Raw genomic sequence first — 17,082 nt, 5'->3', positions numbered from 1 at the left:
ACAACCTCCTAACAGACGACGCCAGAATTGAACTCTGAATTCCAATGCCCAAACCTGTAACAGTGTCATGCTAACCACGACGCAGTGATCCACAATAGGCACAAAAAACTGCTAGCCTTTCTTGCAATGAATGATGAAACACCAGGCATACCTAGTGAATCGTCCAAAGTGTTGATCGTTCATCTGGAAACTAGAAAAGATACAACAGGTCCAAATAGCAGTCCAGATGCTAACAAAAATCTTGAATTTTGTTGCTCTTCAAAAAAGGCAGCATAGTGAATACGGGTTGCAAAATTACAATGTAGGCTTTTTGTAATCTGTTAAATCATGTTCTTTATTATATTGTTTTATCACAAGCATTACAAAAGACCCAAATGAAATAATATTCACATGACATAATTGGTTAAGGATAAACAAATCACAAGTATTTTCTATAGACATTGATCTATACATAATTCCCTGAATGCCAGCAGCCCTAAAATTCCTACTATTGAGTCTTAAGGATGGAATAATGAGCATATTTTAACCATATCTTGATGTCCTCCATCAATATGCCCACATGCACTTTGCCATAAGGAAAACTAGCAAGGAAATTAATACTGATTTGTGCATCACCTCTGTCATCCACGTGACCCAGCTATACTGGTAGGCCTCAGCACATACAAAATGCTGAAGGAACTCAGTGGGTCAGACAGCATCTCTGAAGGGAAATGAACCCTTGGGCCAATAACATTCATCAGGACTGAAAAGGAAACGGTCAAAAGCCGGAATGGTCGGGGGGAAGGGGCAGGAGCTAGCAGGAGATAGATGAATCCCGGTGGCGGGGGAAGAATGAGAGTAAGGAACAGGAGCAAACGGGAATAATGTGAGAAGCTGGGAGGTGATAGATGGGGAAACTTGTAAGACTTCTGCTCTGTCCAGGAGAGGGCAGCTAGTTCATTACTGAATTGACATCAAACTTGCTTCAGCTTTGAGCGTATTTATTTCTCTGTAATCATTATTTCTTTATGCTAACTGATATTCACAATGGCCTGGTCTCCCACGAAGCACAATACTTTATTGCGTAAGGTCCTGGAATTTCAGTTTTTTTTATTTTTTTAATGTGTTTTGATACATTTTGTGCTTGCAGGATCTGTGAAACAAAGGAGCTTCATCCACTGAAGCAAATCTCACTCAATAGCTGAGAGTAACTGTCATTACTTAAAGGGAACCAACATTACCTTGCAAGGCCAAGATGTCCATCTTCTTCCAGTTAGTTTCTCTATTAAATAGCTTTCTTTGTTATCGTTCCTGCCACACCCAACCTCCAGCTCCCAGCTCGTGCTCTATGGCTCAGCTCTCCCGCCAATATGCTCTTATCCTCTCCATCAACCTTCCCACTCCCACCAACTAATTAACCTCTGCTCTTCTGCCATTCTCATTACAGACCAACCTTCTTCCATACAAAGCTCTCTTATCGAACCCACACAATCGTCCCTATCCTATCTTGGATTATCCGTAGCCTTGGAGTTCAACCAGTGAGCTGCTCTCTTTACCCACAGTCAGCTTTGTTAAAGCATCAGAATGTAAGCCAAGAGAAACAGCAGGACATCCAGCCCATCGTGTTTGCCTCAAAGCAATTTACTGAACTAGCCCAGTATCTCTTGATTCTCTTAATGAACTATATCCAATGACAGTCCACAACCCCCTGGAGCAGAGAATTCCCAAGGTTCAAGGTGAAAAAATTTCTTCCCATCTCTCCCCTGCATGGTGAGATAGTGACCCCTATTTCTGACTATCCAGACAGGGAAACAACATCTCTGCACTTATCTTGTCAAGCTCCTTAAGAATTCTATGTTTCAATGAGTTCACCAGTCCTTCTTTGAAACTGTAAAGGCTGAATCTGCATAAACTGCCCTCATATAACAAGCCCACTATCCCAGGAATCTCTCTGGTGACTTTCTCTGCACTCCTTCCATGCAGGTCAGGACACCGGATCTGTACATAATATTCCTGATGCAAGCCCAATATCATGGAAATAATGTGTCTCAATCCACCCGGAATAAAGGCCAAGACACTATTTGTCTTCCTAATTGCTTTCTGTATCTACACATCTTCCCAGGAATGATCCTCTCCCCCTCCCACCATATTTCACCACTCCCACAATTCTCCTCCATTCCCATCATCCCATCAACTCCCTCCCATTATCAGCTCCCTCCCTCCTATTCTTTTCACGCTCTACCCCATTATCCTCTCCCCTCCTGCTGTCCTCTCCCTTCCTTCCACTGTCCAGTCCCTCCCTCCAATTGTCCTCCCCTCCCATTGTCCTTTCCTTCTCTTCCTCTTCCTTCTATCCTTCCCCCCTTCCACTCCATTTTTCTTCATTGATCCACCTCCACCACCGTGATAGAATTTCAAGGCCACTGTATTTAAAATTGAAAACATATTTTCTTATGGGCTACAAGCAGAATATCTCAAACTTCTTGTCTTATTTCTCCACCAGAAGTGAAGACTCCCTCTGTCAACTCTTCAAACCCAAGAGTCATTATGTCAGACTTCAAGCCCCTCTTTTGCTTTATTTGCTCCCGATAACAAGCTGTACTTCATTACCTTCTCTTGCTTATACATAAAAATGCTGTGAAGTTCGGGCACTTCTGGGGGCAAACTTTCATACATCCATTTATGTCTCCCTTGTAGTGAAAATGAGAAGAAACTCTGCAATGTACAGTCAAAACTGCATCGAGCGTCTGCCATGGCTCAGTGGCAGATTTACTTCATACTCAATATGAAGAGCTGAGGAGATTGAAGACAATATTCTAATCAACATTTATCCATTCATTAATCTCAATGCAGCAGTTCAGAGGGTCATTTATATAACTGCTGTCAGTAGGAACCTCTGTAATGTAGTTGCCACATCCCTCAGACAACGTAGCATACAGAGGGACTTGGAAGTGATTCTGCTTCAGTCGCTAAAGGTTGGCTTGCAGGTGAAAATGAAAAGTTAGCCTCCATTGCTGGAAGGATTGATTTTAAGTGCAGGGAGATTGCGCTGCAATTGGAAAGCATCTCCAGGAGTAGTGCGTACAGTTCTCATCTCCTTAATTGAGGGAAGATATACTGAGAAAGACACACAAAATTCTGGAGGAACTCAGCAGGCCAGGCAGCATCTATGGAAAACATTTTGGGCCAAGATCCTTCAGCAGGATTGGAGAAAAGAAGATGAGGGGTCAAAGTTAGAAGGTGGTGGGAGGGGAGGGAGAAACACAAAGTGATAGGTGAAACTGGTTGCGGGGGGAGAGATGAATTAAAGAGTAGGGAAGTGGATTGGTGAAAGAGATACAGGACTGGCGAAGGGGGAGTCTATTAGGAGAGGACAGAAGGCCATGGAAGAAAGAAAAGGGGGGAGGAGCACCAGAGGGAGGCGATGGGCAGGCAAGGAGATAAGGTGAGAGAGGAAAAATGGGATGGAGAATAGAGAAGGGTGGGGGGACAGCATTACCAGCAGTTTGAGATATCGATGTTCATGCCATCAGGCTGGAGGCTACCCAGATGGAATATATGGCATTGCTCCTCCAACCTGAGTGTGGCCTCATTGTGACAGTACAGGAGGCCATGGATGGACGTGTCAGAATGGCAATGGAAAGTGGAATTAAAATGGGTGGCCACTGGGAGATTCCGCTTTTTCTGGTGGACGGAGTGTAGGTGCTTAATGAAACAATCTCCCAATCTACGTTGGGTCTCACTGATATACAGGAGGCCACACTGGAAGCACTGATACAATAGATGACCCCAACAGACTCACAGGTGAAATATTGACTCACCTGGAAGGACTGTTAGGGGCTCTGAATGGCAGTGAGGGAGGAGGTGTAGCACAGACTTTGGAGGTGACAGAGGATGTTCACCAAGTTGATTCTGGAGAAGAAAGGTTAAGCAAATTGTTTTCAGTTCTAGTCACCTCATTATAGGAAGGATGTGAAAGCTTTAGGGGGTGCAGAGGAGATTTAAAAAGATGTTGCCTGGACTAGCGGCTATGTCTTATGAAGATGGCTTGAGCAAGCTAGGACTTTTCTCTTTGAGTGGAGGATGAGAGGAGACTTGATATAGATATACAGGGTGTTAAGGAGCATAGATCGATTGGACATCCAGAGACTTTTTCACAGAGTAGAAACTGCTCACAAGATGGGGCATAATTTTCAGATGACTGGGGCAAAGTATGGCTTTCTGTGGGAGAGGACCTGTCTCAGAAATTTGATCATTTTTTTAAGAAACTGATGAATATGATTGATGATGTAGGCCATTATAAGTTGTCTAGATGGATTTTAATAAAGCATTTGACAAGGGCCCTCATAGTAGGCTAGTCCAGAAAATTCAGTCACATCGGATCCATACAAAGTTGGTCACAGAAGTCATGGTAAAGCAAGGGTGTTTTTCTGACTGCAGAACTGTCGCCAGTCATGGTAAAGCAAGCGTGTTTTTCCGACTGCAGTTCTGTGGCCAGTCATGTTCCGCAAGAATCAATGCTGGGACCTCTGTTGTTTGTAACTTAAGTTACTTGAATGAAAGTGTAGGTAAGTATGCATACAAGATGTAAATTGGTGGAGTTGTGGATTGTGAAGAAAGCTTGTCAAAGAATACATCAGAATATAGATCACCTGGAAATTTGAATGGAGAAATGATCAATGGGGTTTAATCTGAACAAGTGTAACATGGAAGAGGAAAGTTTAGAGTTGAATGGTAGAACCCCTAGGAGCATTGATATACAAAGGGAGCTTTGAGTTATGCCCATAGACCCCTGAACATGACAACACAAGCAGTAGTCACCATTGAATGGGGCAATGGGTATAAAAGTTGGAAAGTCATGTTGCAACTATATAAAACTTGGGTTGTCTTCTCTGATGTATGAGAGGTTAAGACGTAACCTGATAGAAATATATAAAAATATGAGAGGCATAGATACGGGAGATAATCAGAGTCTTTTTTCCAGGTCAAATACTAGAAGAAATAGGTTTAAGGTGAAAGGGGGAAAGCTGCAAGGCATTTTTTTTACAGAGAGAGGTAGGTGCCTAAAATGTGCTGGACAGGGAGGTGGCAGAAGCAGATTGAATAACAATGTTTAATAGGGATTAAGACAGATGCATAAACAGTCAAGGAATGGAGGGATGTGGACTATGTGCAGGCAAACAGGATAAATTAGACTGGCATCATGGCCAAGGCAGGCTTAATGAGGGTGAAGGAGCTGTATATTGTATGTATGATTGCATTGGGCCAATGGATGTCAATGGGCCATTCATTAAGTGCGCATGCGCCAGTCATGCACGCAGCCTGTTACAGCCACTCCGACCAGTTTTCTTACTTTTTTCTTCTTACTTTCTTAACTTATGTTATTTGTTGTATTTTTTTTTTCACGGTAACACGTTGAAGCTGCACCCTCTCTAACAGGTTGGTGGAAAGAATTTTATATGGGTTTTTTATAGCTGGAAATAGTTACATTCAGTCACGTCTCACTAGCGGGGCAGCAGTATGGTCACATTTTTTATTCCAGGGACCAGCTGATTGCGCTTATGCCAGTCGGTTTAGTGAACAGAGTGGCGGACACCCTGGCTGAAATCTGGAGGAAAACACACAGAGATGCAGAGGGGGACCAAAAAGGTGAGGAAAGAGGACTGGGTCGAGACAACAGAGACTTATGGAGAAGAGGAGTTATAAGCCGTGTCTTCCCTCTCTTATTATGGGCAATGTGAGATCGCTGGGTAATAAAATGGACGAGTTGACGGCGCTAGCCAGGAGTCAGAGAACATTTCGGGAGAGCAGTGTTATATGTTTTACTGAAACGTGGCTGCACGTGGACGTACCCGACCAAAACGTTTCCATGGAGGGCTTCCAGACCTTTCGGGCTGACCGGAGGTGCACTGAGAGCGGTAAGCGTAAAGGAGGGGGGCTTGCTGTTCTGGTTAACAACAGATGGTGCAATCCTGGTCATATTACGATCAAGGAATGTGTTTGTAGCCCGGATATTGAACTTTTTGCTGTTGGACTCCACCCATATTCCACCGAGATGCAACACTGGGTGTCATGGAAGGTTGTTCCTACCTGTGGCCATCGAACTTTGCAGCTCCTACCGTGGAGGGTCAGACACCCTGAGCCAATAGGCTGATCCTGGACTTACTTCCATCTAGCATAGTTTGCATATTGTTGTTTGATTGTTTGTGGTTTTGTATTGCTATACTTATGCTCTATTCTTGGTTGGTGCAACTGTAACCAAACCCAATTTCCCTCTGGATCAATAAAGTATGTCTATGTCTATGTCTATATCTATACACTCAGAAAGCAGGGCATGTCCAGCTGACAGGAGCACTTCTTCCTATCTCCAAAGCTCATGGATCAACAGCAGAACCCAAAGCTCCGTCATGAGCGCTGAAGGCAAAGACAAATATACTGTTCTATTTAATATCAGATATATCAGTGCCCAAGATTATTAATAGTCTCAATGGCTCAGTGGGATTGTAAAGAAAATAAATAAGTTAATAAGCAATTCATATATTGTATATCAAACTTTAGCTACATATAAACCAAGTGCCTGTTTTCGGTGTTAATTTCAAACGGGGCATGAAGCAAATAGTGGACTTGATTTTCACTGCTTTTAATATGGCCTTAACACCTGATAATGTAAGTTATATTTATTTATTTACAGAAAGTGCACATTGAAGGCAAGGCGTTCTGATGAAGATACTGCCAGAGTGCTACCGAGTTCTAACAGTCAAGCACAGCGATGATTAACAATTGTTAATGTTTTTAAGTCAGGGAGGCATGCCAAAGGGAGAGGAACCTGCAGATGCTGGTGTTCCCTTGCAACCTGCTGCATTCATCCTCCTGGAGTACTGAGTTTCCCTTTGAAAGGGGCGAAGTATATTGCTTTCAAAGAACCAGTATACTTCAGTGAATAGCTTACTTTAAATGTAGAACAGGCAGTCCAGTTCTATGTTGTATGATCTGTAACTGTGACTACACAATGAATGTAAAATACTTAGTGTAAAATACTTCCTCACTTATTTCCTCTAAGGATGCCAGTAAACAGTAAAGAGTAACATCTTTCTCAAATGACCTGAGCAATATTCCAGACTGGGATTAATGCTTCATAAAATAAAATCAGCAACACACTGGACAATTTGCCAGATAATAGAATCAAAATGCTCTGCGGCTTATTGCTACATGAAGAGAAATCAAGAAAGGAGAACAAAAAACACAAACAGAGGTAGAGATGAAGAAACTGAGGCACAGGATTTCTGACTATAAGGTCCAATCACCTGTAGGCATTGTCACAAACAGAGCAATGAAAAGCAAAGACGTAACAAAATAGCAGGAATGAGAAATTGCTGGAGGATATTTTGACCAGTAGAGGTTATTAGGCTAATGAGAGGATCTGAAATAAAAATAACAGGTTTCAACACTTCAACTGCTTTCATTCTGTGATGGAATCCATTACTTTCCATTGCTTTTTAACCACAATCAAGCCATGATCATTTCATGTATTTAGATCCAAGAAATTCTCCGAGCACTTCCTTGATCAGCATATTGTAAAACTGCAACATACATTCACATTTAGTATTGTATTCTTTGTAATTCAACGTAGCAATGCATATGTTCTGGTAACCCAGGAGACAAGGGAGTGGTCTATAACCAGCATCCAAACACTGATAAAAATTCTCAGCTTTAGCTTCTTGCTTATGCTGTTCCTGAGTATTTTCCCTGGGATTATCTTTTGGGACAGAGCCAAGTTGTTGGTGGATAAAGGAAAGTTAACTAAATCTGAGTCTCTCTTACTTGGTAGTAATTCTGACAGCCATAAATATTCCTTGAGAACATTTACAGTTAATCTGCAAAAAAATGAGCTAAAAAAAGGATCAACTGAAGATATTGAGATAAAAATATGAAAAGACACAAAAATGACAACTCTAGATTAATGATCTGTCAGAGCTACAAAATTAATTAACTTTTCTCTTTTCCCATCCCAGCAGCCCAGCTGTGTAATTCTTCTATTGGCAATTTAAAAATATGAGGTTCCTGTGGTAAAAAATGTTGTTTCCATCGGGTAAGTCAATTACATTCCTTTGTTGACCCTTAGACCAAGTATTTCTAGTGTAATGTAAGTTTGCACTGGTTTAACTGGACGGTTATTAAGCTGAGCATTGTACTGGTTCTGATCCAAACTTTCATTATTGCCAGGTGCAGCCACGTCCACTTCAGAGCAATTACCAACCCCTGAGTTAATTGAGCCATCTACATTTGGATCACGTTCATCTGGCACATCTCTTAAACTTAAGGAGTTCTTCAAATATGGACTGTCTTTAATTATTTGTTGCAACAAATCATTTTCATTGATATTTGGCTCCCACCAGTTTTCTTCTTCTCCATCGCACATGCTTTGCCCATTTACCTGGTCCTCCGCACTTGTTTCTGGAATAGTTGAAACCAATGGCTGTTCTGGCACTTGGCTCTTGTAGCATTCCTCCAGGACTGTGTACGCCACTATATCTGTAGGCGGCAACAGCCGGGCCACTTCAGCTCCATTTGCAATGTCTTGCTGCGGTGGAGATGAACTGGATGAACATTCCTCTTCTGCTGCGTGCAAGGATGAAGTCTCATCTGTCTGCACAAACTTTGGCTTGTCTTGCTCAAACAGACACAAAACTTCAACGGTGCTGATGTCTGATATGGATTCATTCCCAGGATTCAGTATTTTAAGAACATGGATATCCTTGAAATATAAATGAAAGTAATTAAAGCCTTCTGATAAAGTAAGGTAGAATCATTCTTGTTAATTTGACTCTGCTCCACTGTTGCATTCCTGAGAATATATACTACTGTCCACACTACTACACAGCCCGAGGCTTCTAAACATCATCTTTGTAAGCTAAATTCCCCAAGATCAGGGTTTGCAATTTTTTAAAATCCATTCAGTTGCAATCAATAATAAAAAGTCATCACATTAAAATCCATGTGGATAGTTATAATTTTCAACTCTAATGATCTTCAATACCTCATTTTAATAGTGGCACCTTATAATCACGCATTGTGATCGCTGAAGATATTTTTAAAATTCTTGTCCTACTGTTGCTTGAGGTCTGGCACTAGTTCAGCCCAGTGAGTGGCACGCTCACCATTATATCAGCACGTTCACACTGATGAGCAGCTCCATGCTGAGCCAGATCACTGCCCAGCCTTGCCACCTATGTCCCCACCCAGCTGCACTTTCTGTGCCTGGCTGCAGAGGGCTTCATGGGTTGAATCCCCACACCCAACCATGTGTTTGACATGGTGACTGGCACATATATGAAATCAATCCTGCCATTCAGTACTTTAAGAACATGGGCATTCTTGAAATGTGAAAAAAAGGATTAAAATCTTCTGGGAAAGAAGACAAAATCATTCCCGTAAATAAGGCTGTGAGCCACCGTTACACTCCTGAGAATATTTACTGTTCTCATTACCACTACACAACCTTGTGGCCACTGTCCATCTTCTCCACAAGCTTCCAAAAGCTATTCTCTCACAACAACGTGAGAGCTTTTGATAATTCACTGGTTGACAAAAGTTTTTTTTTAATAATCTCTAAACATTTCCTTTAATCAGAGATTTGAAGACTTTTTGAATAGATTTAAATTAACATAATAACATTTAAAAAATTTAAATCATTATTTCAAAACATATTAAAAGACAAACAAAATTTTTAGAAGTTGCCTTTTCGATAAGGTTGGCATCCCTACTCAAAGGGACGGGGTTGCTGTTACAACACAAGCCCTTCCCAGTGATGCCCAGATACAAAGTGCATTGAGAACCCACTTGTCCACTGCTGGAATTACTGGAAAGTTCAGAGATAAAGCAGACAGTCATATGTCTTGAGGATACCTCAGACTATGCGCTGAAGTGTAGCACAGTCTGTGGAGGAAGGGGCTAATAGCCAGTGATTCCCTTCAGAACTGTTTGCTAGCAGTCAGCACAATTCAGCCCATCCTTTAGAGAAAAAAAAATACTGTGCTGGGAAGCCTGCTCTCTTTTGTGTGAGGTATTCACCCCTTCTGCCTATTCATCTTGAAATTAATTAGCATGATGTCACCTAAGGAAAACTCGTATCATCTCCTGATGTCCTGGACAATGTCTGTGCTTCACAATAGACAACCTTAACAAATGAGTGAATCCTTCACAATATAGCTTTGAAACTTGATCAGTCAATGCAATTGATTACCTCGACTGTCAATAAAATATTGTGCACAAAATAGAAGATTGCAACTGCAAAAAAAACTCACTGGCTGTAAAATATTACCATCTTGATGAGTGCGATGTAAACGCCAGCTCCCCATCTTTTATCAATGGATAAATGCTTTATTCAATGCTCCTCAATATTCTCACTACCTAATGATAGGTTATTATTTGCTTCCTTCTCTACACTTAGACAAATTGGAAAAATGGGCAAAAAAATTTGCAGATGGAACACAGTGTCGGGAAATGTATGATAATGCATTTTGGTAAAAGGAACAAAAGTGAAGACTATTAACTAAATGCAGAGAAAATTCAAACATCAGAGGTGCTAAGGGACTCAGGAGTCCTCGGAGAAGACTCCCAGAATGTTAATTTACAGGTTGAGTCAGTGGTAAAAAAGGCAAAGCAACGTTGGCATTTATTTCAAGGGGAACAGAATATAAAAACAAGGAGATAATGCTGAGGCTTTATAAGACACTGGTCAGACTGCACTTGGAGTATTGTCAACAGTTTTGGGCCTCATATCTCAGAAAGGATTTGTTGTCATTGGAGAGAGTCCAGAAGAGGTTCACGAGGATGATTCCAGGAATGAAAGGGTTAACAAATGAGCTTGGCAGCTTTGGGCCTATAGTCAGTGGAATTTAGAAGAATGCAGAGGGATTCATTGAAACCTACTGAATATTGCAAGGACTAGATAGGGTGGATGTGGAGAAGATGGTGAGGGTGTCCAGAATAGGAGCGCAAAACCTCAAAATCGAGGGGTAGGGGTAAGGAGGAATATTTTTAGCCAGAGAGTGGTGGATCTGTGGAATGTTCTGCTACAGGAAGTGGTGGAAGCCAAGACTGTGGGTATACTTAAAGCAAACGTTGATAGGTTCCTGATTGGTCAGGGTATCAAAGGTTATGGTGAGAAGGCAAGTGTATAGGGTTGAGTGGGATTTGGGATCGGCCATGAAGGAATGGGAGAGTAGACTCGATGGGCTGAATGGCCTAACTCTGCTCCCATGTCTAATGAACTTATGGACTGCCACTCTTACTGTAATTCACAGCACAAATATAATCAAACCAAGCAATTATAAATGATACAAGATCGTACTTTTCTAGTAGATAAATATACTTAATCATTACTCCCCACCCAGAAGTACTGTATAAAAGTGAAGGGATCTGTTTTTAAAATATTCAAATAATTTGCCCTGGTATTTTATTTCTTTTGCTGCCAAGGTCAACATTTATTATTTTATTGTTGTCAACAGGGCTGTTAACAATCAATCAGATTGGTCGAGAGATTCACACAGATGCCATAGCAGGTAAGGGTTCCAGATTCCATTCTGTTACTGGTCAACTTGATGGATACTTGCAGACATCATTCATACAACTTTTTAAATCCAGCTTTATTTAATTGCCTGTATTTAAATCTTCCAGATGCCACAAAGGGTGCCTGGAAATTTAGAGGAAGCTTGGCCCAAATGCAGAGCAGCAGCGATGATTTAGCAGCTAATAAACTGCAAAATAACAAGCCACGAAAACAAGAGAGAACAGATACTTAATGCAACAAGGCAACTGTAAGCTAGGAGCGACTGGCTAATTTGATGGTTGAACAAGGATTGTCTGTCTGTCTGTATCTTGTTTTACGGCGGTTGGCATCCAGCTTAATGGTGCATTACCGCCAAACAAGCATTGTAGGTGAGAGCTGAGTTTAAATAGGCTGCAGGTGATGCATTGGAAATGAGTGGCAGGTGACTCCTGTTAGCTGGGTAGAGACTGGATGGAGCCTACATGTGCAGGCCTGAGGGAATGGGAGTTGAATTCCTATCTCTAGTTCAACTGTCAGTCACGTTAATCACGGTGTCACTGCACCCTCTTGGTCTGATAGTATAGCGGTAGTTGTTAATGTGTTAAAGTGTTCCAGGTTGTTTACCCCTCAGAAAAAAAAATCAAACAGAGGCCAAAGCCTAAAAGGCCTCAGCATGCCCTGATCCTAAAATGTTGAGCGTGTGTCAAATATAGCTTACTGGCTGTCCTGAGTTCTAACTACATGATGTATCAGCCTATCTCACACATAGGAAGGAGGCGATTGAGTTCAAATGCAGTGGCGTATCTAAGGTATGGCAGGTATGGCAGGTATGGCAGGTGCCCTGGGTGCCACTTGAAGGTGGGGGGAGGGGCGCCACTGAGCAGTTTCTATTAAAGTCAGACAAGCCATCCTCGGATAGTGAAAAAAGAATTTTCTTCAGGTGTACGATCTGTCTTTGATTATCATGGGCGAGAAGTACTAGGATGGCCTTATTTCAGAGCATTGTGTAAGAAGACCATGAAACATTTCTTCATGAAGAAGAAGGAAAGTGGAGCTGCTGAAGGACGGAAGAGACGAAAGTTGGAGGCGGAGGAAGCCAAGAAGTCGAGCAAGTTCTTCATGCCCTTCTTTGAAAAGCCCGGAACAAGTAGTTCGACACATTCAATGGACAATAGACAATAGGTGCAGGAGTAGGCCATTCGGCCCTTTGAGCCAGCACCGCCATTCACTGTGATCATGGCTGATCATCCACAATCAGTATCCAGTTCCTGCCTTATCCCCATAACCTTTGATTCCACTATCTTTAAGAGCTCTATCCATCTCTTTCTTGAAAACATCCAGAGACTTTGCCTCCACAGTCTTCTGGGGCAGAGCATTCCACATATCCACCACTCACTGGTTGAAAAAGTTTTTCTCAACTCCGTTCTAAATGGCCTACCCCTTATTCTTAAACTGTGGCCTCTGGTTCTGGACTCACCCATGGTTCCATGGAGTCACCTGCACCTGCTACAAGTTTGTCAGAATCCGAAGGTGGATCAAGTACAAATGCCTCACAAGCCAAGGAGGAAGTCAAGTCAGATAAATCCGAGTATGACAAGATTAAGAGTGAGGCTGCCACAGAGAACGTGGACATGACAGGAGGGGAAGACGATGGTGGTGGTGGTGATGTTGAGTTTATTGACGAGATTTTACCTGACAAGATTGAACCTGACGACACTGAACCTAGTGAACTGGATGGTGTCAAAGAGCCTCGAACTGTCATACCATGATTGAGCAGCGTGACATTGGACTTCTGAAGTTCGACAAGGATACTGGAAAAGCAATTCTGCCTGACGTGTTGAGAACAGAAATAATAAATCTGGGTTTGAAGTATTTCCAGAACAGTGAGGGGCCTTTCCTACCAACAAATAACCGCTCAATGAACAAAACTTGGTTCAAGAGGAAATTGGGAAATGGTCGTGGTGAGGAAGTGACTTGCTCATGGCTGGTCTATTCCTCTTCTAAAACATCTGCATTTTGTATCTGTTGTCTTCTCTATTCCCGGTTAGTCCATCAATCCTCATTGGAGCAGGAAAGTGGATTCAACCAGTGGAAAGCACCCGAAAGGATTAGTGTTCATGAAAATGCCAAGAATCATCGGGAATGCTTCACACAGTGGAAAGAAATGGAAAGAAATTTAGCTGGAAACAGAGGAGTTGTTGACGCGGTATTTCAGTCACAGATTGAGGAGGAAAAGCAGAAGTGGCGTGATAGCTTAACGGGAATCCTTCACTGCACAAAATTCCTTGCGACTCAGAACCTGGCTTTGCGAGGACACAGGGAATCACTTCAGCTAGACGATGACTCCAATGTGGGAAATTTCCTTGGCTTTCTGAAACTACTGGCCATCTTTGACCCTGTCATAATGAACACCTCACTCATTTGGAAAGTCATCCTGGATCCACGTCTTATCTTTCACCGGGTGTCCAGAACGAATTCAGCCACATGATGGGATCCGCTGTTCACCAGAGTTTACTGAGAAGCATTCGTAAAGCCGAGTACTATGGTCTCATGTTCGACTCGACTCCCGATCAGGCACACCGTGAGCAGATGTCAGAAGTAGTGAGGTATGTGGAAGTTGATTTTGAGAGGAAAACAGTCCGTGTTAGAGAGTCCTTCCTTGGTATTATCCAGATAAGCCAGAAGGATGCTGAGAGCTTGGTTGAAGATATCTTGAAACAGTTAGAGAAGGACGAAATGGAGCTACAAGATTGTTGGTCACAGTGCTATGACAACGCTGCTGTGATGGCTGGACACAGAAGTGGTGTTCATCAAAGAATAAGTGAAAAAAACAACGTGACAGTGTTTGTGAATTGCAACAATCACTCACTCAACTTGGTGGGTGTACATGCAGCCAAGCAGGATACAATGATGGTCATGGTTTTTGGAGCCATCGAAGCTCTCCACATGTCTTTCCCTCATTCAACACAGCACTGGGAAAAACGCAAAAACGCCGTGCCTGTGGTTGTTAAGTCGGAGTCCGAAACCAGGTGGAGTGCAAGGACAGAAGCAGTGAAGCCCATCAACAAGTACCTTGAGGAGATACTTCAAGTTCTCCAGGACATGATAGACAATGAAAACGAGACCAGTGAGACAAGAAGGGATGCAAGGCAGCTGTACAACTGCATGTTGAGTTACGATTTTCTGATTTTGCTAGGATTTTGGAACAAAGTACTCATTTGAATAGACTGTATTCAAAAGTGGCTGCAGGATCCTAGCATGAACTTCCACGATGCTGCCCTGGATTTGAAAGCCCTCCAAGATCATTTTTACAATGAAAGAGAAGTGTTGGTCAGTGAGACACTCAAAGAAGGAGTCGGTCTCTGTCAAGAATGTAATATTGAAGTTGAAAGACGTCAGAGACGAAAGAAACAAATGTCTGATGAGAACTTCAGAGACACTGGGTTAACAGCTAAGGAGGAAATGGAAAGAGTCATGAAGGGAACACTCGACCGTCTTCACAGAGAAATGGATGAAAGGTTCACTCATTTGCACGACACTGATGCCAAGTTTGGGTTCCTTCTCGATTTCGAGGGACTGTGTTACAGCGCCAACGGTAACGACCTAAAGAAGAAGTGTGAAAATTTGGGTGAATTGTACAGCTCTGATGTTGATGGACAGCAGCTAGATGAAGAAATATTGGATTGCAGAATGTTGCTATCGAGGCAGGTCAACATGAAAATATCAAGACCTGAAGAGCTTCTTGAATTTATTGTTCAGTATAGAGATGAGAGCGTCTTCCCCAATCTTCGCATTGCTATTCAGATAATGCCAACCATCACAGTTTCTATCGCCAGCTGTGAGAGATCATTCAGCAAGTTAAAACTAATACTTTCGTATTTGAGAGCCTCCATGGGTCAAGGCAGACTCTGTGATCTTGCTCTGCTGAGTGTAGAAAGAGAAGAAACTGAAAAAAACTGCTTTGATCACATCATAGACCAATTTGCGTCAGTGAAAGCAAGGAAGGTGCAGTTATAATTTTCATGTAGGGCCATAATTTGTTAATTAAAAGATTAACGAGCTTGACTTGTATTTTTGAGCTGCTATTATGGTAAAGTTATCTAAAAGATGGGTGACAGATGTTTGGACAGGGGCATAATTTCAGTGCTTGCCATAGGCGCTATTTTCTGTAGATACACTTCTGTTCAAATGTCTTCTAACTTTAAGAAAAGTTGCTCACCACAGTCCATTACCTCAACCCCAGCCCCACTCCCATTCCCCTGCTACCTCTATTGGGAAACAGAGAGCCAGGAGCCTTTCTCTGGCTGTCATTATACAATGATTTGTTCCTGGTGCTTTCAATAAACCAAGTAAATCTCAGGCCTGAAATTACTTAGGTATTGATGAGGTGCCTTGACTTGATCAACATCCTCAGAAAGACCCAAGATCCTCACTGCTCACAAAACTCTTATGTTTCATTTATAGCATCACTAAAGGAGCTATACCTATTTGAATGTTCATAAAACAAGAGAAACTACTTAGAATTATGCATATCAAAAGTCATTAATCAAGACTCGTTTATATGCATTTAAACAACATTTCTACCCGTACTTCCATCTTTATAATATACAATGGGGAAGCATTTCTTACATGTGCAAGCAACTAGAATTGAACCAACTGGAAAAATATAAAATAGGATTAAAAACTTTTTTTTAGCAAATGCAATCACAGTGTATCTAGTGCTGAATGAAATTTTGAAAACATACATCTGTGTAGTCTGCATTATCACTGAGTTGTATCATTGTCACTTTGAAATGGTAACAGTAAAAGAAAAACATACTAACACTAAATTGTGTAAACCAAAGTAAATTACTGATCAGATTTACAGTTTTGAGGAACTTCACAAATATACATTAAATTTAAATCTTGTGTAAAATCACCATATCAGCAAAAGTATACCTTGGATGGGTGCTTTTGTAACCAATCCGCCATACTACTCCCTGCTGGGTCTGCAACTTCAGGCCAAATGTATGTTTTAATCCTGAAAGAATTAAAGTAATTGGCATATTTATTACAAAATGACAGTAATGGAAATTAGAGCTTTTCACAAGTTTTTAGCTTATTTATGTGAACAAAAGTAACCTCATCAGATAATCACAATGACACAATCTCAAACTCAACCTGTGTAATTAAGCAAAGGGCAAACCAATGTTATCGTTTGCAGGGATGGAATACAAGTATGAGGCTTATGATCCAACAACTATCAACTATTTCTAATCATTATTATGTAAAATCAATAGTCATTATGTCTTGGGTCCACCATGAGGTTCACCAAACAGTATCACTCTGCAGCCCAACATCAGATACTCATGAAGCATTATCACTCAGTATAAATAAGTAGCACCTACAATCAAGATGCATGTGCCAGGCATTGATTGTCCCCATCAGTTGTTGTTCGTCCATCGTTGACGTTGATGAGGACCTCAACACCATAATGATGGTGTCGAGACTAGCGCGTGACTTGGATTTAAGTGAGGGAGAGTTGCGCAGCATCAGCCTCACTCTCTCTTCCC

The 17,082-nt window shown here is 41.8% G+C and overlaps 1 protein-coding gene across 2 annotated transcripts in view; it reads right to left on the bottom strand.

The window, feature by feature from the left end:
* Window positions 1-324: 324 nt before the first annotated feature.
* The window catches only part of LOC134343963 (interleukin-6 receptor subunit beta-like), a 104,360-nt gene continuing 87,602 nt past the window's right edge, over window positions 325-17,082 (bottom strand). For both annotated transcript variants that reach the window (XM_063042941.1, XM_063042942.1), the window contains exons 16-17: window positions 16,469-16,550; window positions 325-8,734 (exon numbers count right to left, since the gene is read on the bottom strand). In XM_063042941.1, coding sequence (XP_062899011.1) covers window positions 8,078-8,734; window positions 16,469-16,550 — 739 coding nt within the window. In that variant the 3' untranslated portion in view covers window positions 325-8,077. The remainder of the gene's footprint in view (window positions 8,735-16,468; window positions 16,551-17,082) is intronic.

This window comes from Mobula hypostoma, chromosome 3 (genome assembly GCF_963921235.1).
Source record: "Mobula hypostoma chromosome 3, sMobHyp1.1, whole genome shotgun sequence".
NCBI classification, from domain to species: Eukaryota; Metazoa; Chordata; class Chondrichthyes; order Myliobatiformes; family Myliobatidae; genus Mobula; species Mobula hypostoma.
The sequence above is the reverse complement of the archived record's forward strand: the minus strand, read 5'-3'. Positions and strand labels throughout refer to the sequence as shown.